Raw genomic sequence first — 27,829 nt, forward strand, 5'->3', positions numbered from 1 at the left:
AGCAGACTTTAACCTCTCAACATCATTTTAAAAAGGCATTTGCTGTGTGAAAGTGTGTGTGTGTGTGTGTGTGTGTTTGCAACTGCTGTGGATTGGACTGTGTATCCCCAAAAAGATATGCTGAAGTCCTATTGACCAGATCCTCAGAATGTGACCTTATTTGGAGATGGAATCAAGTTAAAATAAGGCTGTTAGGATAGATGCTAATCCAGGACGACTGGCAATCCTTATGAAAGGGAAATTTGGACCCAAACATGCACACAGGAGAATGCCAAATTAACACAAAAACAGAAATTGGGCAACATATCTTTAAGCCAAGGACTAAAATGATGGCTGGCAAACCCTGAGAGCTAAGAGAGAGGCGCAGGCCAGGCCCTTCATGGCCCTGAAAGGAACAGATCCAGCAGACACTTTGATTTCAGATTCCTTGTTAAAGCCGCCCAGTCATGGTACTTTGTTATGGCAGCCCTAGCAAACTAATATATTTTTTAAAAATCTATTTGCTTCAAAGGTGGAAGTTAATGTGATTTCAGATGCTCAGTCTGGTTCCAGCTGTATTTCCAGACTTAATCTCCTAAACTCACCTGACAGTCAAAGTTTGTTTCCTGTTCTTCCCCACCTCTGCCTCATCTGAATACCCTGTCCAACCTTCCTTAAGGTTTTCTTAGTCCCCTGCAGCCTGAGGTCATCTCTCCTCCCTTGGAATACCTCGTGACAGTTCGTTCCTTCCTTAATGTTACCTTGGTCATTGTTTAGACTCTCCGGTATTATTTAGACTCTTCCCCTTTCTTCTCAGAGGATAAACTCCTTTGAAAAGTTTATTTTATATCAGTTCTCTCTGTTAAATATTTCTCTCTGGCATAATATTTTTCACATAATAATACCTTTCAAGTAATTGTACATTAACGATACAATAATAATAATAATAATAATAATACATACATATATACATACATACCTGCTGAACTGACCTGGAGGCATCTATTGTAAAATTAATCACTGCATCATTATTATAGAATCACATGTGTTACACAATTATATCTAAAATATTAATAGTCCCATCTGAAATATTACTTTTAATAATCAGAAATTCATGATGCAGCTGTATCTGCTGGGACCTGTTGGTTTCTCTTTCTTCTGTTCATTTTATAATCATTCTTTACCCAAAACAGTAAGATTTGATTTGAACTTATACATCCTAGGTAGGAAGATACATGTCTTATGTCCAAGTTTTTTTTTTTTAATGCTGTGCGATAATCCTGTTAACAGAGTTATTTAGAATTATTTTCCGAAAGGCAGGCATTCCTTTGGGGCTCAATCTTTTTCATGGATAAAGGAAAACTGAAACATAAATGCCAAAAAAACTAAAAAAGTGCCCTCAGGTCCTGCCTGGAATGGGAGAATGCACTCATTCTTACACATCCCAGGGCCAGATGGTTACCTCCCATTTCTGAGAAGGTCATGGTGCTGTGAATTCACAGGCCGAAGTGAGTCCAGGTGTTACTACTCTTGCCCTAAGGCTTCCAGAGGGATGACCTTATCTGACCTTTGAGCAAACAATCCTGTGGAAACCGTACAGTCACCCTTGAGTGGTTTATGTTTTCAAAAGCAACATTCAACTAGGTATGCTCTTGAAACAGTACCAACAGGAAAGCAGAGATGTGTTGGCAGTTATTCTAACTTCGCCCTCTTCCTGACTTTCCCCTAGTCATACAGATGTTTGTATTTTAAATGTTATTTTGGGCCTTCATAATCCACAGCATGGTGAGTGCAGACTTGACTAGATCGAGGCTCACTGTCCCCTCTTGTTGACATCCTGGCAAGCGCTGTTTGTAGTGATGAATGGGAGAGCCAGTGAGCCCTCCATAGATGCCCATTTGGACCAAGAAGAATCTGTGATTTCAGTTGTATTTCAAATGGCAGTTTTTGCCAGTAAGGAAGTGTGAGGGTGGAGTGGAACCATGGAAAGTACCAGAAGGAAAGTGAACCAGGTACCAAACGTCCCCTGTGGGCCTATGCCCTGTTCCTGCCTCCGTCTGGGCTTGGGGCTGTGCAAAGTTGGAAATATTCACCCACTCAATAGAGAAATATTAATGAAAGGTCTGTCAACACATATCTTTCCAGGTCACGGGGCCCACGCAGCTCACCCTGCCTCCCCCCAGCCCTCTGCATCTCCCCAGGAGACCCGAGTTCCGTGGGGCCAGGGCCATTCAGCACTGAAGGAACGTTTGACTCTTGCCTTCCTCAGTCTCATGTCTGGGACTTCCGAACATGTGGTTTCGCTGTGAGACTCTGGGCCGCTCAGTTTGGGAAGAGACCATAAACAAAGTGTGAATTTCCCCTTCCTTCCACTGCAGGAATTGTTTGCAGTTTTCACAGCATGTCTGCCATTGACCCAGTTGCACCTCTTTGCTAAGCAGCCAGGCACCCCAATAAATAACTCAGCGGTAGGGTCAGGATTTGTGCCAGCTAAATGTTTGGATGAGACTGGAGGGCACAGGGACACCTCTGGCTTTTCACCTGAAACATTTAGCCACCCAGTGCATAGAGGGACACTGCTTGGAGGACACCTCAGTGAACTTGGTGAGCAGGAAGGAAGGAAAAAACCCGGAGGGTGGAGAGAGGGAGGGGACGGGCAGAGCGGGAAGCCACCTCAGCCAGCACAGCGGCCTGAATGTTCCCAGGCCAGAATGCTGAGAACAGCCATTCCCAAGGGTGGTCGGGGTCGGCGGGTCCCTGGCCTCCCTGCTTCTTCTGGTGTTTTCTGCCTCCATCTCACATTTTTGTTGGGCTGGGTGGGCTTGCTGCAGGGACACCCCCAGTGCCTGGATTATGGGCCCCCTTTCCGGCCCCCGCTGCACCTCGAGTTTTGCTCTGACTACGAGTCCTTCGGCTGCTGTGACCAGCGGAAGGACCGCCGCATCGCTGCCCGGTACTGGGACATCACGAACTACTTTGACCTGAAGGGGCACGAGCTGTGCGGAGGTTACGTTAAAGACATCCTTTGCCAGGTAGGCCTGAGCTAGCCCCGCAGGGAAGGGAGGAAGCCAGCTCAGAGAAGTGCCATCAGCCCCAGCAGACCAGGGTGCAGGGCTGGATTGGGGGTGAGGGGCAGGCTCTTTGGCTGCCCGGCCCTTCAGAAGCAGCTCACCTGCAGGCTGCCTCACCTGAGAGCTCTGGGCTCTGGACAGGTACACGGAGGCGAGTTGGTGTTCCCTGCTGTTCCAAAGTTCTCTCTCTGCGGCTGGGTCGACCCTGGTGCTTTCTCGGGCCCCAGGAGAGGGAGAGGGTTTTCTTCCTGGTGCTCTCCGAGCAGCCGCTGTCGGGCTCCTCCTGCAGTGCTCCAAGAGCTGGGCACAGTACGCACGTGTGGTGGTAATGGGTGCGTGGAGGAGGGAGCAGTGGCATCTGCTGGGGTCCAGTCCTTCTCTGGGTCGTCAGTGGCAGGCGGTCCCTGGTGCGGTGGCTGTGGCAGCGGGCCTGGGAGCTGTCCCCAGCATTCCAGAGCTGGACTGAGTGGGCTCAGAGCCGCTGAGTGCAATGACTCAGAGCAGCCAAAATCCACATCCCTGGCAGGCATCCCCCATGCCGGGCGCAGGCTGCACACACCGACTGTGGGAAGAGGTGTCCAGGGGTGCACGGGAGAGTCAGCATTGAAGAGCTGATGGAAGAGGTTGCCAGGAGGAGGGGTGTCTGATGATGACAGACAGGAAGTCCAGGGTCTTGGATCTGAGACCCTCCTGGGCATGTCAGCGCAGATACTTGATTCTCCCACTGCCACCATTCCGAAGCACGCTGGCCATCCCAGCTCCCCATGCAGGGAGCACAGCAAAGCCTGGCACATAAGCCAGCCACCTGGGTGGTATCGGCCCTGCTGTGCTCTCTCACCTCGGGCACCCTCCTTGCCCGCAACCCCTCCCCTGGCTGTTTCCAGAAGAAACTCTAGGATAACCTGGGCAGAAGCTGGGCTCTTAGGAGCAACACTGCTACTTCATTTCTGAGCTCTCTGCTGTTAGAACTGTCTCCTCTCTCCCTCTCTCCTCCCTCCCCCTAATGGTTGAGGTTTCAGAAAGCCAAATTCAACAGCTCTTCTGTTTTAGGGATTTCAAGAATCAGAATAACCTATGTGTGCCTATTTATTATCATTTACACGACCCTGCTTCTTTCTTCTCCCACACATGTAGTGTGTTCCCAGCAATGATTCTGCAAGCAGTTATTATGACCCTCTATTTAGTGAAGACGAATCAGGAGTTTTTTAACGGACTTGTCCAAGGTCAAACAGTTCCCAGGGCACAAATCTAGAAGCTCAGGCTTCCAGTCTTCTGGCCCTTTGATCACACTGTGCCAAAATAGAGTCTCAACAGCACCGGCCCATTCACTCGATGGTTTTGGAGCTGGGGAAGTGGATGCTCCGTTAGAACTGAGCTTTTGTGCATTTTGCTCACTGCTGTGTCCCCAGTGCAGAGAACAGCGCCTGGAGTCTACTGGAGTCTCTTCCTGGGCCTTAGTTTTCTTTGGGAAATGATAGTTACTGAGCTGATTAAGTGGAAGCAACATGCAAGCTCAAAATTTTTGCATAAGAGTGTGCCATGTTGGTCATTTGTTTCCACACCCACTCTGTTCCACTATTTCATCCTTCTATTTGCCTCACTTCTTCTCTCTTCTCACTTCCCAAGAGCGGGCAGCCCTGCGAGGCAAGACTCAGAGCGGTTCCTTTTGCTTCTTGTCAGCAGCTCTGACAAGTTTCCTGAACTGAAATGGACATTCCCCGGGAGACACGGAATCTCTGAGCTCTTTCTTCCCCTTGCTGCAACAACCAAGAGCTTGCTCTGCAATCTGCAATCAGGGTTGAAATAAGAGAGAATCGTGAGCTCAGATACACCTGAGAAATGCAGCTCATCCCTTTGTTAGGCATGAGACAGAGGTGAGGTAGACAGTGTCGTTCTGGCAGCTGCGGGGGGACATGTCAGGGATCTGGAGGGGAACTTGGACCAGATGACTCTGCTCTACTCCACGGCCCCAAACTGCATTCTGTGAGTCAGCCTCTCTTAGTTTCCTAATCTCGGTTGCTTCTTCTCTTTCCTTATTATTGGGAGTTGTTGTCTGCCCACAATATTTTATTTTCCTCTGAAAAACAAAATGCTATAGTTTGAGGAGGCCAGAGAGGCAGATACTCAGCACACAGTCCTTGTATGTCTGTGTCGAGAGCAGGGGTATGGTCCTATTGCCACAGTTCAGATTTGTGTAGTTCCTGGCACGGTACCTTGTATATATTAAATGCTTAAGTATTTTTGAGAAATAAGTGAAGGAACTGCTAGATGCCTAATTTGTGGGAGTGATACATCACGTGTCCATTTTGATAATTTTATTTTATTATAAACTACTTCACACATATGGAAAAGCACAGAGAAGTAAATAATTAACACCATGTTTGCAACATCCAGATTTAAGAAACCTGAAATTTTGCCACATAGCTTCATATTTGGATAAAGAAATAAAAGTGTACAGATACAGCATTCATCATAAAGGGAATGATGGAGAAATTTGGTACTAGTCTCTATTAAAAAAATTCACTGCATAATCATCAAAAAGCCTCCACAGGGATCCGGACGATGCTGCTGTTGTGGCTGCATCCAGCCCACCATCTCCTGGACTTGCCATAGGAATGAGGAGGGAGATGTCTAGGCTGGCATGTGCATACAGTGAGACAACGAATTTGACCGGATCTGTACTGTTGGAACTCAACCAGGAGTTGGGAGGGGTGCAAGTTGTAGCACTCCAAAATCTCATGACTATAGACTATCTATGGTTAAAAGAACATATGGGATGTGAACAGATCCTAGAATTGGGCTGCTTTAATTTGTCTGATGGTTCAAGTACAGTTGGACAATATCCATCATATCATAGATAAATTTTCACAAATGCCTAGGGTGCCTAAATGGTTTTCTTGGCTTCACTGGAGATGGATGGTAATTATAGACTTGCTTTGTTTATGTCACCGTATTCCTATTATGTTAATATGTGTGTGCAAATTAGTTAGTAGTTTAAAACCTATACATGCTTAAGGTACTCTACAAGAAGATATGTCAAAGAAATAATCAATCCTCCCATGTTTCCTTCATATGCTACCTCTATAGCTTTTCTTCTTCCTTCCTAATTACAACCCTTAAATAGAATTCGTGCCTCATATCGAATTTACCGAGTATCATAATTCCTCCAGGTGGTAAAGATACCTCGAGACAAGTGCTGGGCATAGAAGCCACAGGGCATAAATCTGCAAAGAAGTAAAAAGCTAACCTTTGCAAACAATATGGCTTCTCTCTCACTTACCAACTTTACATTTCCCTGTATGGCCCCGGAAGATGACTGGTTAGCCAGAGACGGGTAAGATTCCTCAAGGGAGGAACAACCTAAGACAGGCACAGTCACAGGGGGGCCATCAGGTGAGAATTTGGGGATCAACAGAGGTGAGGCTCAGAACCTCACCCCCCCTGCTTTGAGAGAAATCTTCTGCATCCGTGGATGTCTTGCTGCCCTTGTCTAGCCTGGATTAATACTTAGTCCATAGGCATACACCTGATCATCTGATTATCTACATTTGCCTTCTTACAGCACTAAACATGTTTTCTACCTTTATCTTGCATCTACCTACCACTTCAGCATTTTATTAAAAATAAAAATAATAATAATAATAGGAGAAATGTGGGATCAACATATAAATCAAGTACAAAAATCAAACGAATATTCATATTTGACCTGATTGTTTATAGGTCATAATGCATGATCAAAACCAAAAGTTTCTGTGATGAATGCCCTTGTACTGTTCACCATGCAAGAATTTATTCACTATGTAAGAATTCGTTCACCATGTAAGAACTTGTTCGTGATGCTTCAGAAGATTGGAGACTGATGAGAATTAGGCTTGAGATGGATTAATGATTGTACATTGAGCGTTGACCCCCCTATACTGAATTTTATTGTTGTTAACAACCATTTGATCAATAAATATAAGAGATGCCCTCTCAAAAAAAAAAAAATTCACTGCATAATATAACTGTGTCAAGAACAAAGTTAAAATATTAGAGATAGTAGAGTGAACACGAGATGTATGTATTTTTTTCCCCTTTCTACTTTCCAGGAGCACAGACTGGGTAGAACATTTGGGTCCCAGTGAAGAGCTCTACCAGTAGTTGGTGATAGAAACTCCGGAATCCTGATTCTATCCTAGATCGTTTTCCCTTTTGCTGGCTCAAAAAGTGGGACCAGCCCCATTGCGGCCAGTCTGACTGCCGATTGAGTTTCCATTTCTTTTCTAGGAGTGCTCGCCCTATGCAGCCCACCTCTACGAGGCTGAGAACCCGCAGACACCCCTCCGGAACCTTCCCGGCCTCTGCTCTGACTACTGCTCAGAATTCCATTCCAACTGCCACTCTGCCATCTCCCTGCTGACCAATGACCGTCGCCTCCAGGAGTCCCACAGAAAGGATGGCGCACACTTTTGCCACCTCCTCAACCTCCCCGACAAGGACTACTGCTTCCCTAATGTCCTGAGGAGTGACCATCTCAACCGCAACCTGGGTGTGGTAGTGGACCGTCAGGGCTGCCTGCAGCTCTGCCTGACGGAGGTGGCCAACGGGCTAAGGAACCCTGTCTGCATGGTCCATGCTGGGGACGGCACCCATCGCCTCTTTGTGGCCGAGCAGGTGGGGGTGGTGTGGGTCTATCTGCCTGACGGGAGTCGCCTGGAACAACCCTTCCTGGATCTCAAGAGCACTGTGTTGACCACCCCATGGATTGGGGATGAGCGAGGCTTCTTGGGGTTGGCTTTTCACCCCAAATTCCGCCGCAACCGCAAGTTCTATATTTATTATTCGTGCCTGGACAAGGAGAAGGTGGAGAAGATCCGGATTAGTGAGATGAGGGTTTCTCGGGCTGACCCCAACAAAGCTGACCCCAAATCAGAGAGGTGAGACAGACGCCTGGGAACCTGCCGCTCTGCACTCGGCTCCAAGATCATGCCAGTCTGTGCTCTGAGATGATACCCGGGAACTTCTAGAGCCACTAGCTTCTAAAGTTGATGAAGGAGTTGTTGTAGATGAATGACAACAGCCAAGTCAGACTCTAGTCAAGGGTCTTCATGTGGCACATTCATCACCTTACAGTTATCTCATTAGAGACGTGTTGCTTGTTTTTACAGAAGGTCAGCAAAGGCCAGCAGCCAGACATAAGAGTTTGAGAAATGATCATGGATAATATCAGTATGTTTAATATGCTAGCAGCCTTTGAAATTAAACTAACCCTTGCTATTTTGCTCGAAGGAAGGGATAAAGAGTTCTGGTAGAGCAGAGGAAGGGCAAGCCCCAGAAAAGGGTAGCTGTTACCCTGGCTTTGTCTACAGCTCATAAAGTCAGGATATGAAAGAAAAAGGACCCGTGAAGGAGTCATACTAGGAAACAAAGGATGTCTCAGGGCCCCAAAGCTACCTGCTTGGGGATCCTTGGAAACTGTCGAGCAGATCTTGGCTGGCTTGGACCAGTCATTTCTGGATGTCTTGAGAGGATACGGTTTTAGTTTGTATCAAAACCAAACACATTGTTTCTTTTTATCCTTCCAGAGTCATCTTGGAGATAGAAGAACCAGCGTCAAATCATAATGGCGGACAACTTCTTTTTGGCCTGGATGGCTACATGTATATATTCACTGGGGATGGAGGGCAGGCTGGAGATCCATATGGCAAGTTTGGAAATGCTCAGAACAAGTAAGCTGGATGCATCTGGGCCCTGGTCCCCTTTGGGTGAGCCGCTGGTGCAACATTTTTGCTAAGATGGAGTCTGCAGAAGGTCAAACCCAAATCACTCACTGCAAGATGTAGCTCCCTTTGTTGAGGCAAGTGGGAGGAACATTTAGTTTTCTGTCCTAGATATTTCAGGCGTACTGTATTTTGGTCATTAGTGTTATGGATGCTCAATGTAACTCGCAGAATTCAGTGTAGAGACAAATTCAATGTTTAATATACTATAGCAGGACATTCACCACACCAAGCTTTGATCATCCAATTCAACTCAACAACATTAATTGAGCACTGTGTTCCAGGCACTGTGCTAGGCCCTGGGGAGAAATTAGTTAATAAGAGTTAATATGTACAGGTTTCCCCTGCTCTCTGAAAGCAGAGCGTTCATATGAAACCTTTTGGAAACTGAAATGGCATAAAGTGAAGAAGCAATTACCATTAATTTATATGGAGCATCATGTAAGCGTTCCTGGACCCAAAACCTCTCTTAGGTTTCTCTGATGCCTTAGGGCACATTTTGCTAACAGATGCACAAAATAATTGATAGAGCACAGATGCTCACAGACGTCGTTGAAGCTATGATGCCAAGATGCTGAGTGCGGTCCCGGGGAAGGAACTTGGCGAGCCCACTCTCTCTACTCAGGGTGCAGGTTGCCTCTATAATGACTCACTACAAAACAAATGCTAAATGCTTCTTTCACTTTTTGTCTTTTGTCTTGAAAGCAAAAATCCTCTCTGAGTTTCTTTCAGTCAGCAAAAGCAGACACTCGTGTATGTCTTTTGTAAAAGCAAAATGGTGTAACGTGAACTCTCAGAAAGCAGGGAATGCCTGTATGGGTGCTTATTGTGTGTCAGAGGCTCTTTTAAATTTCTTCTGTGTATTTGAGAACATAATTCTAACAACCCACTGGGCAGCGATTTTTATCTGTTTTGTTAACTGATGTTTCTCCAGCACGTAGGGGGGTGCCCAGCACAGGGAATCACTCCATGAGTACTTACAGAATGAATGGGTCTTGGGAAGTGTGGGTGTTATGAGAGCCACTTTACAGACAAGAAAACAGAGGCAGAGAGGAATAAAGTAGCTGGTCCAAAGTCATCCAGCAAATAAGTGGCAGAACCAGAACTCAAACTCAGACACTCTGGCGCGATGGCTCAATGAAGCTGCGCTACCTCCATGAGGTCACATGATGCCTTTGCACCCAGCAAGCACTTGACTCTCATTTTCCTTGGAAGAAAAAACTAAAGTTGATAGTAATAAAGAGCTAACATACATCAAATGCCTACTGTATATCAGGAATTGCATGACATGCTATCTCCACAATAATTCATTTAACACTACATTACAGCCTCGCCACGAGGTAGTTTCACTCCCCCTGCTTTACAAATGAGGAAACTGAGGCTCGGAGGCCACGGTCACTGGCAGATCCTCTCAAAAGCCTCTGTTCTTTCAACTGAATACATTGTTGTCTGAGAAAGAATAGAACCAGCTCCTTTTAAAAGTTCACAGTATTAGATCAAACCTGAGAGAAACCGTAGATGAGGATCTCATGGGCCAGCACCACATCAAATTTTTGCCTAGTAGAGGCATGACTTTATACATATATATAGCTTATATATATCTATCATCTATCTATCTATCATCATCTATGTGTGAGTATATATTTGTGTGTGTATGTATATATATGTATGTGTGTACATAACACACACAAAGTCATGTCTCCCCATGTGATTCCTAGAAGTTACTTGGCATTGATATCAGTAGGCACTCCTGGGCAGTCTCCTCTGGTTCGGTACCATTTTATTGTATTTTATATTTTATTGTTTTATTTTATTGATTTTTTATTTTGAATACTTAGCACATTTCAGCTGAACACATAATATCTACTTTCTTAAAAATTTTTAAATGTAGATACAATATTGTCAATTATAGGGGCAATGTTCAGCTTATCTATGGAGCTTACTCATCTTGCATTTAAATATCCAATAGGTGTATGAAAAGATGCCTAATGTCACTTATCATCAGGGGAATACAAAGCAAAAGCACACTGAGATGTCACCTGGCACCTGTTAGGATGGCTATTATCTCCAAGACCAAAGACAGCAAGTGTTGGCAAGGATGTGGAGAAATGTGAACCTTTATATATTGTTGGTGGGAATGCAAAATAGTGAAGGAAAACAGTGTGGAGAGTCTTCAAAAAATTAAAAACAGAACAAGCAAATGATCCTGCAGTCCCGTTTCTGGGGGTTCATCCTGTGCCTATTTCTTGGCTTGCTTTCTTTCAGGAGTTCTCTGCTGGGAAAAGTGTTAAGGATCGATGTGAATGGGGCAAGGTCAGACGGCAAACGGTACCGCGTTCCCCATGACAATCCGTTTGTTTCTGAGCCAGGGGCCCACCCTGCTATCTATGCCTACGGGATCAGAAACATGTGGCGCTGTGCTGTGGACCGAGGGGACCCCGTCACTCACCAGGGCCGAGGCCGGATGTTTTGTGGTGATGTGGGACAGAACAGGTTTGAAGAAGTTGACATCATTGTTAAAGGCGGGAACTACGGCTGGAGGGCGAAGGAGGGGTTTGAATGTTACGACAAAAAACTTTGTCACAATACCTCTTTGGGTAAGTTAGACCCTGCCTGTGTGATCTCTTGAATGAGTTGAGGGTTGGAGGTGGAGGTGGGGGAATGAACGCCTGAGAGGGTCCTGCACTGCAGATGGTTTAGGTGGCCTTGTTTATGTCCTGTGGGACAGCGCTTCCCAGCGTGGTCCTCCAGCCCCTTGTCCCAGAAGCACCTTGGGCAGTGGTTATTAACTTAATGCATTTGAATTTTGGGTGGATTGGGAGGAGTAGATTAACCTAGGAATCTATATTTTAGATAAATTACCCATATGATGTTTCGGCATACTATTTTGAAAGCCACTGGCAGAGGAAAATTGGTGGCTGAATGTTTTTATTTGTTTTCCCATTGGGACAGCCCACTGAAATGAAACATCAATAATCAAGGTGCTTTAGATGTACTTTATCATCTTTGCTTAGTCTTTTTTATCCTTTAGGTTACAAAGCAGTCTTACAGACCTTCACAATATTTCCCAAATCTTTAAACCTCAGTAAATATCCACCAGGTCAACCTAGGAGAAGAACTTAGGCCTGTGGATTTCCAGTCACTGCCTCACAGGTGGGGGAATTTTTTGGCTTCCTCTCTGCTTGCAGAGGCCAGTCAAATGGGAGGCTCACAAATATTGTGGCTGGTCTATGGAGAAAAATTAAACACGATTCTCTTGGCTGTCTGTCCAACTAAAGACCAAGAGATAAAGTGCTGTCCACTTAATCAGGCAACTACATTAAAAAGCCATCTTCTTACATAAAGCTCCTAATTTGTAGCTATGACATTCACTATTTTTGTTCCTGGACAGATGACATTCTGCCAATCTATGCTTATGGCCACGCAGTGGGGAAGTCAGTCACTGGAGGATATGTCTACCGTGGGTGTGAATCCCCAAACCTCAATGGCCTCTACATCTTTGGAGACTTTATGAGTGGGTAAGGAAGGGTGGATGTCCCCTCTTTTTTATTTTAACATTTTTATTGAGTTATAAATTACATATGGTGAAATGCAGTCTCTAAAAGCACAGTTGGATACAGTTTTACAAATGTATACACTTGTATTGCCACCAACTAAATCAAGACGTAGAACATTTCCACCATTCTAAAAAGTTCCTTCTTGCATATTGCCTGTCAATACCACCCCTTTCTTACACACGCATGCACACACACACACACACCAGCTAGAGATAACCACTCTCATCACACATTAGTTTTGCTTCTGGGACTTCATGTAAATGGAATTATAAAGTATGTATTCGTTTTTTCGTATATGGTTTCTTTCCTTCAATAACATATATGAAATCCATCTGTGTGGCAGCATGTCTCAGTAGGTTGTCTCTCTCATTGCTTTGTAATATTCAGTTGCACAGATATACCACAATTTATTCACCTATTTTCCTGTTGATGGCTGCTTTGGCTGTTTCCAGTTTTTCATGTATTTATTTTATATGTATTATATACTTGTAGCTTTTCTTTCTTGTAATATCGGTCAGATTTTGGCATCAGGATAATGCAGGTTAACAGAATGAATTGGAGAGTATTCCCTCTTCTTCAGTTATCTGGTTATCTGGAAGAATTTGTGTAAAATAGGTGTTACTTCATCGGTGTGTGCTTCATTCTTCCAAACGAAGCTATCTATGTGTAAAGTTTTCTTGCAGACCACGTGTATTTGGATCTTGTGTTTTGATCCACTCTGACAATCTCTGTCTCTTAGCTGGTGCATTTAGATCTTTGATGTGCAAAGTGATTATTGATACAGTTGAATTAATATCTACCATCCATTATTGTTTTCTATTTGCTGCTCTTTTTGTTATTGTTGTTGTTTGTTCCTCCTTTTGTCTTCCAGTCTTTTTCCACCTTTTGTGGATGTAATTGAGCATTTCATGATTCCATTTTCTCTTCCTTCTTAGTGTATCAGTTTTACTACTTTTTAAAAATTTTTAAGTGGTTGCCCTAGAATTCACAATATACATTTACAGCTTAATCCAAGTTCAGTTTCAAATAACATTATATCATAACATGGGTAGTGTGAGTATCTTATAGTAACAAAATAAACCTACTTCATTCTAACTGTCACTTGTATAATTATTTTCATTCATTTTCCTTATACATAAGCATACATAATTTTTGTATAGTATATAATACTATTTGTAATTAATTTAGAATGATTATATATTATCTATACAATTTAATAATATTATTAATATAATAACAATAGCAAAAATGTATTTTATTATGTATCTTTATATATCTAATATATATTTCCACACAAATACATTGTTTCTATTATTATTTTAAACAAATGGTTACATGGTAGGTCAATTAAGAATAAGACAAATGTTTTTTATTTTACTTTCATTTAATCCTTCTTTGATGCTCTTTTTTTTATACATAGATTTGAGTTTCTGACCTATATCATTTCCTTCTCTCTAAAGATCTTTTAACATTTCTTGCAAGGCAGATCTGGCAACAAATTCCCTCAGTTTTTGTTTGTCTCAAAGTCTTTATTTCTCTCTCACTTTTGAAATATTATTTCACCAGGCACAGGATTCTAGGTTCGTAGTTTTTTTCCTCAACACTTTATATATTTCACTACACATTCTTGCTTACATGGTTTCTGAGAAGTCAGATGCAATCCTTAACTTTATTCCTCTATAAGATTTTTACCCCTTTCTTTCAAGATCTCTTTTTCCTTTGATTTTCTGTAGTTTGAATATTATATACCTATTGTAGTTTTCAAAGCATTGTTCTTACTTGATGTTTTCTGAGCCTGCTGGATCTGTGGTTTGATATCTGACATTAACTTGGGGAAATTCTCAGTAATTATTGTTCATAATGTTTCTTGTTCATTTTCTGTTTCTTCTCCTTTTGACATTCCCATTATGCTTGTGCTAAACAGTTTGTAATTGTCCCACAGTTCTTGGATAGTCTGTTGTTTTGTTTTTTTTTTCCAGTCTTTTTTCTCTTTGCTTTTCAGTTTGGAGGTTTCTATTGAGATATCTTTAAGCTCAGAGATTCTTTTCTCAGTCCTGTCTAGTCTGCTAATAAGCCCATCAAAAGCATGCTTCATTTCTATGACAGTGTTTTTGATTTCTCGCATTTATTTTTGGTTCTTTCTTAGAATTTCCATATCTCTGTTTACATTGCCCATCTTTTCTTGCATGCTGTCTATTTTATCCATTAGAGCCCTTAGCAGATTAATCATAGTTGTTTTAAACTGCTAGTCTGATAATTCTAACATCCATACCATGTCTGAGTTTGGTTGCAATGCTTCCTTTGTCTTTAAAACTGTGTCTTTTGCCTTTCAGTATGCCTTGTAACTTATTCTTGGGCCGGGTAAACGGAACTGCTGTAAATAGATCTTTAGCAATGGGGTGGTGAAGTGTAGGGGGACGCGAAGTGTTCTAAAATTCTATGATTGGGTTTCAGTCTTTTAATGAGCCTATGCCTCTGGACTGTCAGCCTCGGAAGTCGCTCCTCAGTTGTTCTCCCCACTGCCACACACTTAGGTGGGACAGGATGCCTAGAATGAGCTGAAGCTGGGTAGTATTTCTCTCTTCCCATGTGGAAGGCTTAGCTGGCTGCAGTTGGGTACTTGCCTTCCCCTTGGTCTGTTAGACTCTGATAAAATCCCAACAGGTTAGGCTGTGGCTAAATAGGTTCTCCTGAGGGCAGACGTTAGGAAGAACAGAAAGTTCTGGCATATTTTTAAATGGTTCCTTTCCCTTCTCCTTGCTAGAAGCAAAAGGAGATCTTTCTCTGATATTTACTGTAGGAACCTGGTTCAAACCCTGGAGGTAAAAGTCACAAAAGTGCGGAGCTCTGACCAGGTCCTCCCGGAGTTTTAACTCAGATGTGTCCACACTGAGCTTTCAGCAATTTGTCAGTTTGGGTTGTTCTACCCCAGCACTGGTTCCCATGAAGGTCTCTGCTCTTGGATGTCTGTAAGTTGTGATTCTCTGTATCTGCTTGTCTGTCTCTCCAATTTTGGGGGCAGTGGTTTGCTCTGCAGCTTGACTACTCTAATGGATCTAAGAAGAGTTGTTTTTTCAGTTTGTTCAGCTTTTTACTTATTATTAGAATGGAGTTTACTTATTATTAGAACTTCCAAGCTTATTACATGCTGGACCAGAAAGAAACCGGAAGTCCTCTGAAGTGTTCTGTATGGAGACTTTTAGCTAGAAATTCAGTATTTTTTAGTAGATACAGGCTATTCAGCATATTTCTTTCTTTTCAGGGAGCTTTGGTAGTCTATGCCTTTCAAGAAATTTATACTATTCACCTAAGTTGTCAAATTCACTGGCATCAAGTTGTTCATAATATTCACTTACTAACCTTTTAATAGCTGTGGGAACTATCGTGATGTCACTTATCTTATTCCAGATATTGGTAATTTGTGTCTTCTCTCTTTTTGCCTGATCAGTTTGGCTATCGATTTTATTGATCTCAAAAACCAGCTTTTGGGTTCACTGCCTTTTTTTCTATTATTTTTCTGTTTTCTATTTCATGGATTTATACTCTTTTTCCTTCCTTCTGCTTACTTTGGATTTCATTTGCTCTTCAATTTCTAGTTTCACAGGAGGGTATTGATTTGAGATCTGTCGTATTTCCTAGTATATATGTTTAGCTATATATTTCCCCTCAAGGACTGCTTTAACAGCATCCCATAAATTTTGATATATTGAGTTTTCATTTTCATTCAGTTAAAAATATTTCCTAATTTCCCTTTTGATTTCTTTATCTCCTGAGTTATTTTAAAGTGTGTTAGTTTCCAAATATCTGAATATTTCTGGAGATTTTTCTCCTATTGATTTATAATTCAGTTGATTGAGGTCACAAGCAAACTGTGTATGATCTGGGAGATTATCCTGGATTATGTAGGTGGTCCTAAATATAATCACAAATATCTTTATAAGAAGGAGGTAGAAGGAAATTTGGAGACAGAAGAGGTAGAAGTCAGTGTGACAATGGAGGCAGTGAAAGAAAAGCCAGTGTGATGTGGACCAGGAACCGAGAAATGAGGGCAGCCTCTAGAAGCTGGAAAAGGCAAGAAAACATTACTTCTAGAGCCTCTGAAGGGAGCACAGCTCTGACAACACCTTGATGTTTGGCTCATTTCAGAATTTTGGCTTCCAAAACGGTAAAAGCATTAAATGTGTATTGTTTTAAGCTATGACGTCATGGTAATGTGTTACAGAGGCAGTAAGACACAAACATAGTTACTATTCTTCATTCCTTTGTGCAGATGCATGTTTCTTTTTGATATCAGTTTTCTTCTGCCTGAAGAACTTCCTTTAACATTTTTTTGAAAAATGGGTCTTCTGATGATGAATTATTTCTGTTTTTTGTGGTCTTTGTTTTCCTTCCATTTTTGAAAGATATTTTTGCTGGATATAGAAGTCTATGTTGACATGTTCTTTGATTCTTAAAAATGTTGTCCACTGTCTTTAGCTTTGCCTCATTTTCAGTGAAAAATCACTGTCATCCTTATTTTTGTTTCTCCATATTTAATGTGTCATATTTTCTCTGGCTGCTTTTAAGATATCCTGTCATTGACATTGTGCAGTTTCATTATGATATGTATTGGTGTAGTTTCCTTCATATTTCTCATGCTTCAATTTGCTTGTATTTATTGGATCTCTGAGTTTATGGTTTACATCAAACCTGGAACATTCTTGGCTATAGTTTCTCAAAAAACTTTTTTCTGTTTCCTCATCCCCTTTTCTATTCTCATTTGGATACTCCAATTATATGTATATTGGGCTGCTTAAAGTTTTTCCACAGCTCACTGATGAACTGTTCATAATTATATTTTATTCCTCTGTGTTTAACTTTGGTTAGTTTCTATTGCTATATCTTCAGTTCATGAACCTTTCCTGAAATATCTAATCTGCCATCGTCCCATCCATTTTTTTTTTAATCTCATTGTACTTTTCACTTCTAGAAACTTGATTTGGGGAGATGTATGTATATATATCTTCCATGCCTTTACTTAACTTTTTGAACATATGAAATATAATAATCATCACTGTTTTAATGTTCTTGTCTGCTGATTTTAATATCTATGTCAATTCTGTGTCAGTTTTGATTAATTGATTTTCCTCTTTATTATGGGTCATATTTTCCTTCTTCATTACATACCACACAATTTTTTTATTGGATGCCACACATTGTAAACTTAACTTTGTGGGTGTTGCATATGTTTGTATTCCTATAAATATTCTTGAGATTTTTTTCTGGGACACATTAAGCTACTTGGAAATAGTTTGATCTTTTTAAGTCTTTCTGTTAATATTTGTTATGTAGGACCAATATGCTGCTTATTCTTGAGCTATTTATTCTTCAAAACTGAGGAAAGATTTTCCTGAGTACTCTACCCAGTGCCCTATTAATTATACTTTCCCTATTTTTGACCCTGATTAGGTGCCAGGTACTTTTATTTCTAATTCTTTCCCTTGACTTAGGTAGTTTCTTCACACGTATCTGCTGTTAAGTATACTGGTGGATACTTTAGGGGAACACTTTGCAGACTCCTGGGGTCCATTCCCTGTGCATCTCTCTCCTCTCCAATGTCTGCACTACTGACTTCCTGCATAGGTCTTCCTGAACTCTCATCTCTGTCTTTTCAACTCAGGGAATCTGCTAGGCTCTACCTTTGTTTTGCCACCCTGCTCTGGATTCTTGACTCAAGGTAGTTGGGACAATTGTAGGGAACAAACTTACCTTGTTTCCCATATCTTAGGGAACACAGTCCTTCATTATCAGATCTCAGAGTCTTTTAAAACCATTGTCATTCTATTTTGTCTAGGTTTCTGGCTATTTAAGATGTGAGGCTAAGTATGGTCCATGTTACCCTTAGTTAGAAAGGATATTAATATTTTCATACTACAATTCCTCGGTTACAGAGATGGGGTAGAGTTAGTAATTGGTCAGTTATTTTATCATCACTTACCAGGTCATTGGGATTTAATTGTTCTTTATGGGTTTTTTTCCCCACTTGCCCATAACTCTGCCCCCATTTAACACTTGGTTAGTATGTCATGATTCTTAATTGAAGCACATGCACTAGAATTACCTGGAGTTGAGCATCTGTAGTTCCATAAAACTTTTCACATGAGACTGTGGTCCACCCCACTTCTTTTTTTCCCCTTCTCTTCTAAAAATGGAAGTATTTTAGTTTAGATAGATGACAAAGGGATATGAAGCATCTACATGCTACTATATAGACAAAGTAATAGCAATAATAACTACTAGTTTTTGAGCTTGTACTATGTGCTAGTCACATTGGTGAGATATTTGTGTATATTACCTGATTTAACTTCTGTTCACACAGTTTACCTATGGTAAATTCTATTACCGTTGCCCATTTTAAAGATGAAAAAACTGAGGCTTAAGAATATTGAGCAACAAGCCACACAATAGATATAAATTGGTTAGTCTTTTGTAGTAGCATAATCATCATGGGGCACCCAATACTTCCTGCAAAAGAAAGTGAACTTCCCCATCTAAGGCAAATGGTGACTGAAGTTTCTCTGAAGCAGTTTTTTGATTCTTGGGAGAGGATAGTTATTACCATCCTATGGGAGACCCAGTCCTAGTACTCAAAGATTCCCTGATTTTAGGAGAGAAAATATACTGCAGGGTAGAAATATGGATTCGTAAAATATAAGGTTTTATTTTTCATCTAGTCGACTTATGGCTTTGCAGGAAGATAGAAAAACCAAGAAATGGAAGAAACAGGACATTTGCTTGGGCAGCACGGAGTCCTGTGCCTTCCCAGGGCTGAGCAGCACTTACAGCAAGTTTATCATCTCTTTTGCTGAAGATGAAGCAGGTAATAAATGCACAGGGCTATTCTATTGCTGCTTACTGGAATTTAAATAGTCACAGGTGTAGTAAACCAAACATTTATTATTATTATTATTACTGTTGTTATTGTAATTTAAATAGCAACTGCCATTTCTCTTATTTTCACTATCATTTAGTCACCTTTTATCATGTACTGGATACTGTTCTAGGCACTTTACATTTTTAATCTCATTTAGAAATCAGAACATCCCCATCATGTAGTTATTATGCTCATTTCCCCAATGAGGAAACAGATTCAATATGCCAACCTGCCCTTTCTTGGCTGCGGCCCATTCCTCACTGTATGGGGCAAATCAAGGTCTACACACTGGTCTTTTCAATCCTTTGAGTACAAAAGAGGTTCATATGCTTCTCCTCCCTGACATTATTCTAATTTGCAATTATAGGAAGGTGGATAGGGCCAAGAGCAGGGCAGACCAAAGGAACAGCGGCTGTTATATACCGTTGGTGTCCCCTGGGAGGGAGGACGACTGATGATTAGCTCACTGGCTGGGCTGGCCTCTTTCCTGACCCCGCCAAGAGTTTGTGAGGCAACTGCTGTGAGTGAGCAGGGGAGAATTTCTTTCCCGGGAGATCTGAGAAAAGAGTAGACAGCTAGGCAGGAGGCTACTGAGTAGATGGATTAGGCATAATAAGGGAATGAGCAAAACAAGGCATGTGTGCACATGTGAGGGAGGGGGAGGGGGGAGAGAAGTAAAGGGAGGGAGGGGGAGGGGGAGAGGAATAAAGGGAGGGAGGGGGAGGGGGGAGAGGAGTAAAGGGAGTGGGTGCAGGGAGGAGAGGGAGAGAAGAATTCAGCTCTAATTCGTTGCCCAAAATTTTGCAATCAGAAAATCGATTTTTAATTTCAGCTTGACTGAATTTACGTTTTATTTTGTTTTATGTCCGTGAGGTCAGGGCCTATGATCTTTCTGGTATTTGGCGTTGCATCTAGCCATGCTTAGAGGCTGGGAAGAGAATAAAATAATCCCAGGGTTCCTTCCCCACCTAGGATTCTCTGTAAGAGTAAACCAGGACCTTGACAATTTCCTAAATATTTGGTTTCTTTCCACCCTGAGCCATGGGGTGGCTGTACAAGACCGTCACGTGAGTAGGACCTAAAGAAACACAGTCAGCAACTCGACCTTTCCTCTCATCTAGCTTATGAATAGGTAGTTTGAGATGAATGTTTCAGCGGAGCAGAGGATATTTTGGAAAATTAGAGCGTCTTAACAGAGAAAAATCTTTGTGAGTTCCAAAGTGGAAACTCAAACATTTAAGAAATGAGAGAAACGACAGACTGACAGGATGATACTCAGTGGAAAGTAAATGATGGGAAAGGCCACAGGCCTGATCCAGGGAGGTTGGAAGTCCCCCTCGTCCCAGGCTGGAGCCCCCTGGAGGCCGGAGCCCCCTGGAGGCAGGCCTGCCTGGGGCCCTGGGCTGCCTCCTTGGTGGCTTGCTCCCTTGCAGGAGGCCACAGTGTCGCAGCACTGGCCTTTAGGAGTAGAGAGACAGGAAGGTAAGAGTAACTGGCTTGCTGGTCTGGGTTGTTGTGCTGTAAGCTTCTCACAGGAGAAAACAGTTTTTGAGTAGCATTCAGTACATCTGGCAAACAAAACTAAGTGTCCTTGGCTGAGTTTTATGGAGTGGACTTGCCAAGGTGTTTCCAAGCCAGACTTTGCCCAGGAGCTGCCCTGAAGCTAGGGAGGCTGTTCCTGGGGCAAGTTATTTTCGTCCAGTTGCTTGCTTTCACGTTTTGTTTTTGCACAGAGTGATTCTGATTTTTTGCTGGTGTCATAGTCTTTCCTACTTGTAGATATCTTTAGATCTGAGTATTATTTGATTGTTTGATTATTGGTCACCAGCTTTCAATAAGTTATTTTTAATTGAACCAGAGCTCGGCTTCCACTATTGCTATAGTTTATTTCCTGAGTTATAGCTGTGACAGGGGTATAAACAGATCCCTGAGTGGTGCCCTGGGTTCTGACGGCTGGATTTCTGAATGTCAGTCACTAAGCACATTTTCAAAAGGGCTGATCAAAGTAATAATGCTTGTGGTGAACTTAGATTGCATGCATTTTGTTTTACAGGGCATATTATAGCTTTTTGTTGTTGTTTTTTAAAAAACCTCAGTTGGACACTACAGATGAAATTCACTCCCAGGATTGTTTTCCCCTAAAAAATACAATGGGAAGCCTATGGCATGTTTAGGACATAAAATTTATGGAAACTGTAATCACGTGTAGGGATAGGAGGGTTTTCAGTTCTCCTTTTAGACGCGGAATCCTTTGCATGGTTTGGAGGGGCCCCTGCACGAGGGGCAGCTGTGTGTATGCAGACACTGGGTAGACACTTCATGTATCTAATGGCAGACTCACCATCAGCTGTGCCTGGGGGCACTAATCAGGGGGGCAAACGGGCTATACGGTAAGGTGTGTCCTAATAACTCAGACCCCGTACTAGGGGAAGGTAGTATAGTTTGTCAGTACACAAAATCCAAGTTTATTAGGCAGCTGTTACTCTGTGTATGTGAAGACCATGAGCCTCCCACTCAGCACGAGACAAACATTGGTCATTGTTCACAAATTCAAGGAAAGTGAAAATAATAACCAAGCGCTGCCTGAATTCTAGGCTTTTCCAGTTTGCAGTTTCGTGGATGTTTCCATCCATAGGTTGAAAGACAGCATGTGAAAAGCATGTGACAGCAAGTGGATTAAATTCAGTACGTGGCACCTGTACCACGTTCTCAAAGCCGTTTGTCCCAGCACTGGTGCTGAGGAGTAGATACATGAAAGTGAGAGTAACTGATAATTGTTGGACATTTTCTAATTAATACCTAATAAGCATGTGAGGTATTCTTCCTATTTTACAAAGGAACAAATGACATGAGGGTTAATGGGCTGAGAGGTTGCCTGGGACAGTACAGCTAGTAACTGGTGTTACTAGCATCCAAACTGGGATTTACCGAACTCTGAGGGCAAGCTCATCAACCCTGTGCTATGCTGTCCGTCACAGGTCACTGCAAAACAAGGTGGAATGTGGTAGTTGAGCAACCAGGGGCTTGTTCTGAAGGAGGTGAAGGAGGTGGTAGGTAAAGGGGATTTCTGTGCAGTGCTGAGAAGACTGAGAGGCTGAGCGTGGGGAGGGTCATAGGAAATTAGGAGCCCGAGGGCTACAGAAGATGAAATGGGGGAGAGAGTGAGTCGGGAGGGGGCTAGTGGACTGAAGCAGGGACAATGGGAAGTGAGTAATAACTGGTCCTTGGCCTGCAGGTCATCTGTTTCAGGGCTTCACAGAGAAGCCTTGTGAAGAAATGGACAATTCAGTGGAGTGAAGTTTCCTAGCTTAAAGAGATGATAAAGGAGAAGGCAGTTTGTCCAGTGAACATAAACAGAATTGTACCTGTGCTGGGCCACAGTCTGAGCTAATCTTCAGGGTCTTGAAGATGGGCTTTCTCTTCAAGGAGCTTCCAATCCAATAAAGGCCTTACTGCCAATCAGGATTCCGGGGTTCCCTTCCTGGCGCCCACTGGATTTTGGTCCATGACCTCATGTTGATTTTCTGGGCATCCAGCTGTGTCTCTTCCCTGCCTTGTGTCCTGTTACTGATCGCCTCTTCCTGTTTCCCCAGGGGAGCTCTACTTCCTGGCCACCTCTTACCCAAGTGCCTACACACCACATGGATCTATGTACAAATTTGTTGACCCATCAAGGTGAGATTTGGTCTCCGGTGCATTTCTACCAGTCTTTATTTTATCTTCACCAGGTCATGCAAACAGTCTTTACTCCCCAAGAATTACCAGAAATCATCGGTGGAAAGCAGACTGGGACACCAACATGTAGGACCCCGTGTCTATAGAGATCATGGTTTTTGGGAAATGGTCTCTCTGTGGTTGGAAATAAGGATCTTGAGCCTTTCCAGGATGACTAGTCTAGACCTGTGGCTCCTGTTTTGTTTTTGTTTTTTTAATATGTGTCTGGAACTTCTGTCTGGGATCATCTGACAATGGGTAAACCCCTCTGAGTAAGTATTGCTGTCCTATCCCCTGGTTTGGCTGAGGTTTCAAGGTCTTTGGCAAACATTTTGAACTGTCAGGTTTCTCAGTGTCTTCACCTGACCCCTTCTGGAATTTGGTGGCAGTATTTATTCATTTGGTGGACTCTATGCTGTTTATTTCTGCTTCTCTGCCCATTTCTCTCAGAGGCTAATGAACCTCCAAATGATAAGGCAAGAGCCACAGTACAGCTTGCCATCGGTGAGGTCGCTGAGTGTGTGGTCTGTGCCCGTGCCTGGGAGGGTGATGCCCTGTGTCCACCCTGGAGCTCTGGGCTGTGTGCTGGATTTATCTCAGGATTCTTAACTCAAGCAAGAAAGTCTCCCCATGAATCAGCAAGAAGACACACCCACAGAGGAAAACTTCCTCATGGGCTTTTGTTCCCCGTCTCTGGGGTGAAGGTGGGGGGTTCAGAGGACATTTGGCAAATAGGTTGGCAAATAGGTCCAGTGGCTGCTCAGGGCTCAGGAGCCAGGCCCAGCTCAGCTCCAGTTGGCATTTAGGTATTCTCAGAAGTTCCTGGAAGAGGCGCAGTCCCTGAGGCTGGGCCTGGGGTTCTCTCCTGGCAGCAGTGCAGGATTGCCAAGGGGCAAATGAGGCCTGGGGCTGTCTCCGCTACTGGGTCTGCTCCTAGTACATCCCTGGTGCTCAGGGGATGGAGCAAACCCAGGGTCTCTAAAATGCTTCAAGTGGCTGATAACGTCTAGGGGAGTTCTGCTCTTCCCACTAACTCTCCCGTGTGAATCTGTGAATCTCTTTTTCTTCCCTTTGACAGTTTCCTAATTTGGTTGCGGGCTAATTTAGCTCCCCTCTCATGGCTGATTTAACTTAGCTGGGCTCAGTGACCTTCTGCATATAAAGAAAAACAAGACCAGCCATGAGAGGCCGATCATAAAGCAACCATAGAGCCCATTCCACACTGAAGACATCGGCACTTCTTCGCCATTCTCTGGAATTGACTTTTATTGAGTTACCCCTGCGCCGGGCTCTGTGCTGAATGCTGTGGAGGCTCTCACTGGATGCTGGCAGAATCCCAGGGAGGCAGGTCAACACCCTCTCTCCACAGAGAAGGTCACTGAGCCCAGCTAAGTTAAACTACTTGCCCAAGGTACAGCTGGTAGGAGGGGGGGCCAAGGATAGGAACCCAGCTCTCCTTGTGGATCAAAGTCATGTCCACCCCACCCATTCACTTCAGTTCTAGTCATGCTGATCGTAGACTTTTTAAAAAAGCTTCTCTAGCAGTGGATCCAGATTCTGCTCTGCTCACTTTTTCAGCCTGTCTCTGCACTAGCGCACTCATCCCAGCGTTCTGGGGAGCAATTCATTTCTTTATGTATGATTCTTTCCCTCCCAATTTTTCCCCTGCCCTCCCTTTACAGTCATGGATCTTGGATCCTGGGTTTGAATCTTGGCTTTGCCACCAAGTAGCTGTGTGACCTTGTATCTGTTGCTTAAACCTTTGTGGGTTTCAGTTTCCCATCTATAAAATGGGGATACAAATAACACCTACCTTATAGGGTTATTGTGAGGATTCAGTGAGTTCTATTTATAAAGCATTAGTACTGTGACTAAGCACTCTGTTAAGTGTTTATAAAATAATAAAGTTCCTTTTGTTTTTTCCCCTACCTGGGATGGGATGATAGCATGAGAAACAGAGTTGGAGCAGGGCAGAGAAAGTGACAGGGGGCCTGGCTGGGAAGTTCCATCTCTGTTCTGAGTAGCAAGAGGTCCCTTTTATTTCAGAAGATGTACCCAGAGGGCAGTAGCTTCAAAATCATACTAGTAAACAGAGAGACTGGCATTACTTACGGGGTTGTGCCAGGAGTTCCTGAAGGGGTTTTCTTTAAAGGGAATCACTGCCACCACCATCATCATCATTCTTGGAACACTTCTGTGCTGGGCACTTTTCCAAGTGTTTTTTAAAATCTCATTAAGCAAATAATTTAAAAAGTGATTTATCAATCACTTGTGTGCCAGGTACACAGCTCTTATTTACTCCTCACCATCTCCCTGTAAGGATGGACCTATTACTTTTTCTATTTTATAGATGCAGAAATTGAAACTTAGCAAGGTTTGCTTGCTCATGATCCCCAGTACTTGAACCTGATTCTATCGCCGCACCACATATGAGGGGGGGCTGACCCCACTTCTCATAAATGTACGCTTTCTAGTGACCTTGATTTCCTGTGCTCACTTTAGAGTCTCGTGTCCTCATTTTTAAAATCTGTTTTTAGGCGAGCACCGCCAGGCAAATGCAAATACAGGCCAGTGCCGGTGAAAACCAAGAGCAGGCGGGTCCGGTTCAGACCACTTGCCAGTGAGTCCATTTTTATCTTAGGCTCAGACCTTGACACTGAGGTGCAAGCATGCTACAGTCCTCCTGGGGTGGGGCAGGGGTCTTAGTTACCCACCTAAGGCTTATCCTCTAGATGACTGTAACTTGTGGCTCAGTCTATCTATATATACCAGAGTGAGTTGGGGCAACACCTGCTTCTACTAAGACCTGTCGGACTCTATTCATTCATCTGTCAATCATTCACGTAGTCATTCATTCACTTGGCATCATTCATCTAGTACTTTGTGGCAGTGACTGGGGATACTGCAGTGAACCTGACCTGTAGGAGTTCAGAGTCAAATGAGAGGTGGGCGGGTAGTGCTGGCAAATAAAGAAATAAACACAGCACTGAGGTTCTGGTATAGAAGGATTTCCCAAAGGCTGTGAAGGCCCCTAGGGTGAGGATATTTTCCTTGCATGGGTGGGGAGTCCGGAGGATTTACAGAAGAGGGGAACCATCTGAAGGGACCTATTCCAGAGCCCTGTATGATGGGAGTGACCCAATTAAACAAGTGGTATATTTAGATCTAGGCCAGTTAAGGGAATTAAACATTTTAATTTCAAAGGAATTCATGTTCAAGAGTCCTCAGGCAGTCCTAGGGCCTGGGTGGTGCTTCTTTTAGAGCTATTTCCCGGGACTTAATTTCTTACTAAATAAATCTTGTTTCCCAGAGACAGTTTTGGACTTGCTGAAGGAGCAATCAGAGACAGCTGCTAGAAAATTATCCAACGTAACTTCAGCTTCCCATCCCCACCAGGCCTCATCTCGGAGAGGCTCCTCCAAGAAGTCAGCTTCTTCCACGAGCAGCAGGAAACTGTTTCAAGGGCCTGGTACAAAAAAGAGAGCCAGAGTGTGGGCTCCAGGGCCCCAGGGGGAGAGGAAGAAGAGCCTGAGACCCCAGAGAGGCAGGGGAAGCCCGTCAGCGCAGTGGAGAGCTGGCAGAAGCCTCCCCAGGCCTTTTCTGTCAAGGTGGTCGAGCAGCGGACAGGCAAGGGGAGGCCCACCCTGCCACGCAGAAGCTGCTGCTGCTCAATTTGGACCTTAGATGCATTGGAGGTTGGGCATGGAGGTGGGGCCGGCGGGCAGAACTTGACTTGGGCCTGGTGTGGTTTTCCTCTCCAGGGAACCCTGCTCTCTGAATGGACGCCCCTTGTCTGTGTGCAGCCCAAGGCCCTCGTTGCCAGTGCATCTGGCTAATTGTGTGCCCTAGTCCATAAACCTGCTTGGAATCCCACTTGACATCTCTATAGTGTTTTGTAAATGCCTACAACCTAAGGGAATAAATCAATGCTTACTCAAACACACACATCCTTGGATCTCCTGGAGGTTTGTCTGGCATTAGGGAATCTGGTGCGCCTCACCATTTGGCCTAAGGAGCACGTTTCACCCTGCTGCCTCATCCCAGGTCTAAGAGGAGGCTTCTAGGGACAGGTTTCCAAGGAGAGCCCCTCTAAAATCCTTTGTCCCAGGCTGTGGAAAGCCACTCACTGTAGTTTTGATTTGCATTTCCCTGATAGGGATGTTGAGCATCTTTTCAAGTGTCTGTTGACCATCTTTTCAAGTGTCTGTTGACCATCTGTGTGTCTTTGGAGAAATGTCTGTTCAGGTCCTCTGCCCATTTCTAAATTGGATTGTTTCTTTTTCTGATATTGAGTTGTTTTAGAGTTCTTTATATGTTTTGGATGTTAACCCCTTTTTGGTTTTATTACTTGTAAATATGTTCTAGGTTGCCTTTTCATTTTGTTGATGGTTTCCTTCACTGTGCACAAGCTTTTTAATTTGATGCAGTCCTAGTTGTCTATTTTTGCTTTTGTTGCTCTTTTGAGACAGATACAAAAAAATGTTCAGACTGATGTCCAAGAGTTTGCTGCCTATGTTTTCTTCTAGGAGTTTTATGGTTTCTGGTTGTAGATTTAGGTAATTAATCCATTTTGAGCTTATTTTTGTATACACAATAAGAAAGTAGTCCAGTTTCATTCTTCTGCACATTTACACGGTGCAAGCATAGGTTAAGAATTAGCTTGAACCCCAGGTCACAGGACTCTGGTTCCTGAAACCCACACCATCCAACAGAAATATGAAAGCTGCCAAGTGGGAGCCACACAGGTAATTAAAAATTTCCTAACAGCCACAGCAAAAAAAAAAAAACAAAAAAAAAGGTAAAATTAACATAATTATGTCTTATTTAATCCCCTGG

At 43.2% G+C, this 27,829-nt stretch overlaps 1 protein-coding gene across 2 annotated transcripts; it reads left to right on the plus strand.

Moving 5' to 3' along the window:
• The first annotated feature begins 1,195 nt into the window (after nucleotides 1-1,195).
• HHIPL2 (HHIP like 2) lies at nucleotides 1,196-27,779 on the plus strand. Of its 2 annotated transcripts, XM_037014038.2 has the most exons (10): nucleotides 1,196-2,583; nucleotides 2,811-3,011; nucleotides 7,317-7,966; nucleotides 8,615-8,758; nucleotides 11,075-11,406; nucleotides 12,201-12,327; nucleotides 19,080-19,225; nucleotides 22,873-22,954; nucleotides 25,531-25,613; nucleotides 26,304-27,779. In XM_037014038.2, the coding sequence occupies exons 1-10, from the start codon at nucleotides 2,482-2,484 to the stop codon at nucleotides 26,675-26,677; spliced, it is 2,241 nt and encodes a 746-aa protein (XP_036869933.2). In that variant the 5' UTR covers nucleotides 1,196-2,481; the 3' UTR covers nucleotides 26,678-27,779. The 2 variants fall into 2 exon arrangements, with proteins under 2 accessions (XP_036869933.2, XP_017521554.3); XM_017666065.3 differs by lacking the exon at nucleotides 1,196-2,583 and having other exon boundaries at nucleotides 2,661-3,011.
• Nucleotides 27,780-27,829: the final 50 nt, after the last annotated feature.

The sequence above is a fragment of the Manis javanica genome, chromosome 14, assembly GCF_040802235.1.
Source record: "Manis javanica isolate MJ-LG chromosome 14, MJ_LKY, whole genome shotgun sequence".
Taxonomy (NCBI): Eukaryota; Metazoa; Chordata; class Mammalia; order Pholidota; family Manidae; genus Manis; species Manis javanica.

Bases quoted from the DNA above. Each gene is read 5' to 3' on its own strand.
- HHIPL2 (XM_017666065.3), top strand. From the start codon at position 2,691: ATGCTGAGAACAGCCATTCCCAAGGGTGGTCGGGGTCGGCGGGTCCCT. The intron at 3,012-7,316 runs GTAGGCCTGAGC...TTTCTTTTCTAG, and splicing joins TTAAAGACATCCTTTGCCAG to GAGTGCTCGCCCTATGCAGC. The intron at 11,407-12,200 runs GTAAGTTAGACC...GTTCCTGGACAG, and splicing joins TTGTCACAATACCTCTTTGG to ATGACATTCTGCCAATCTAT.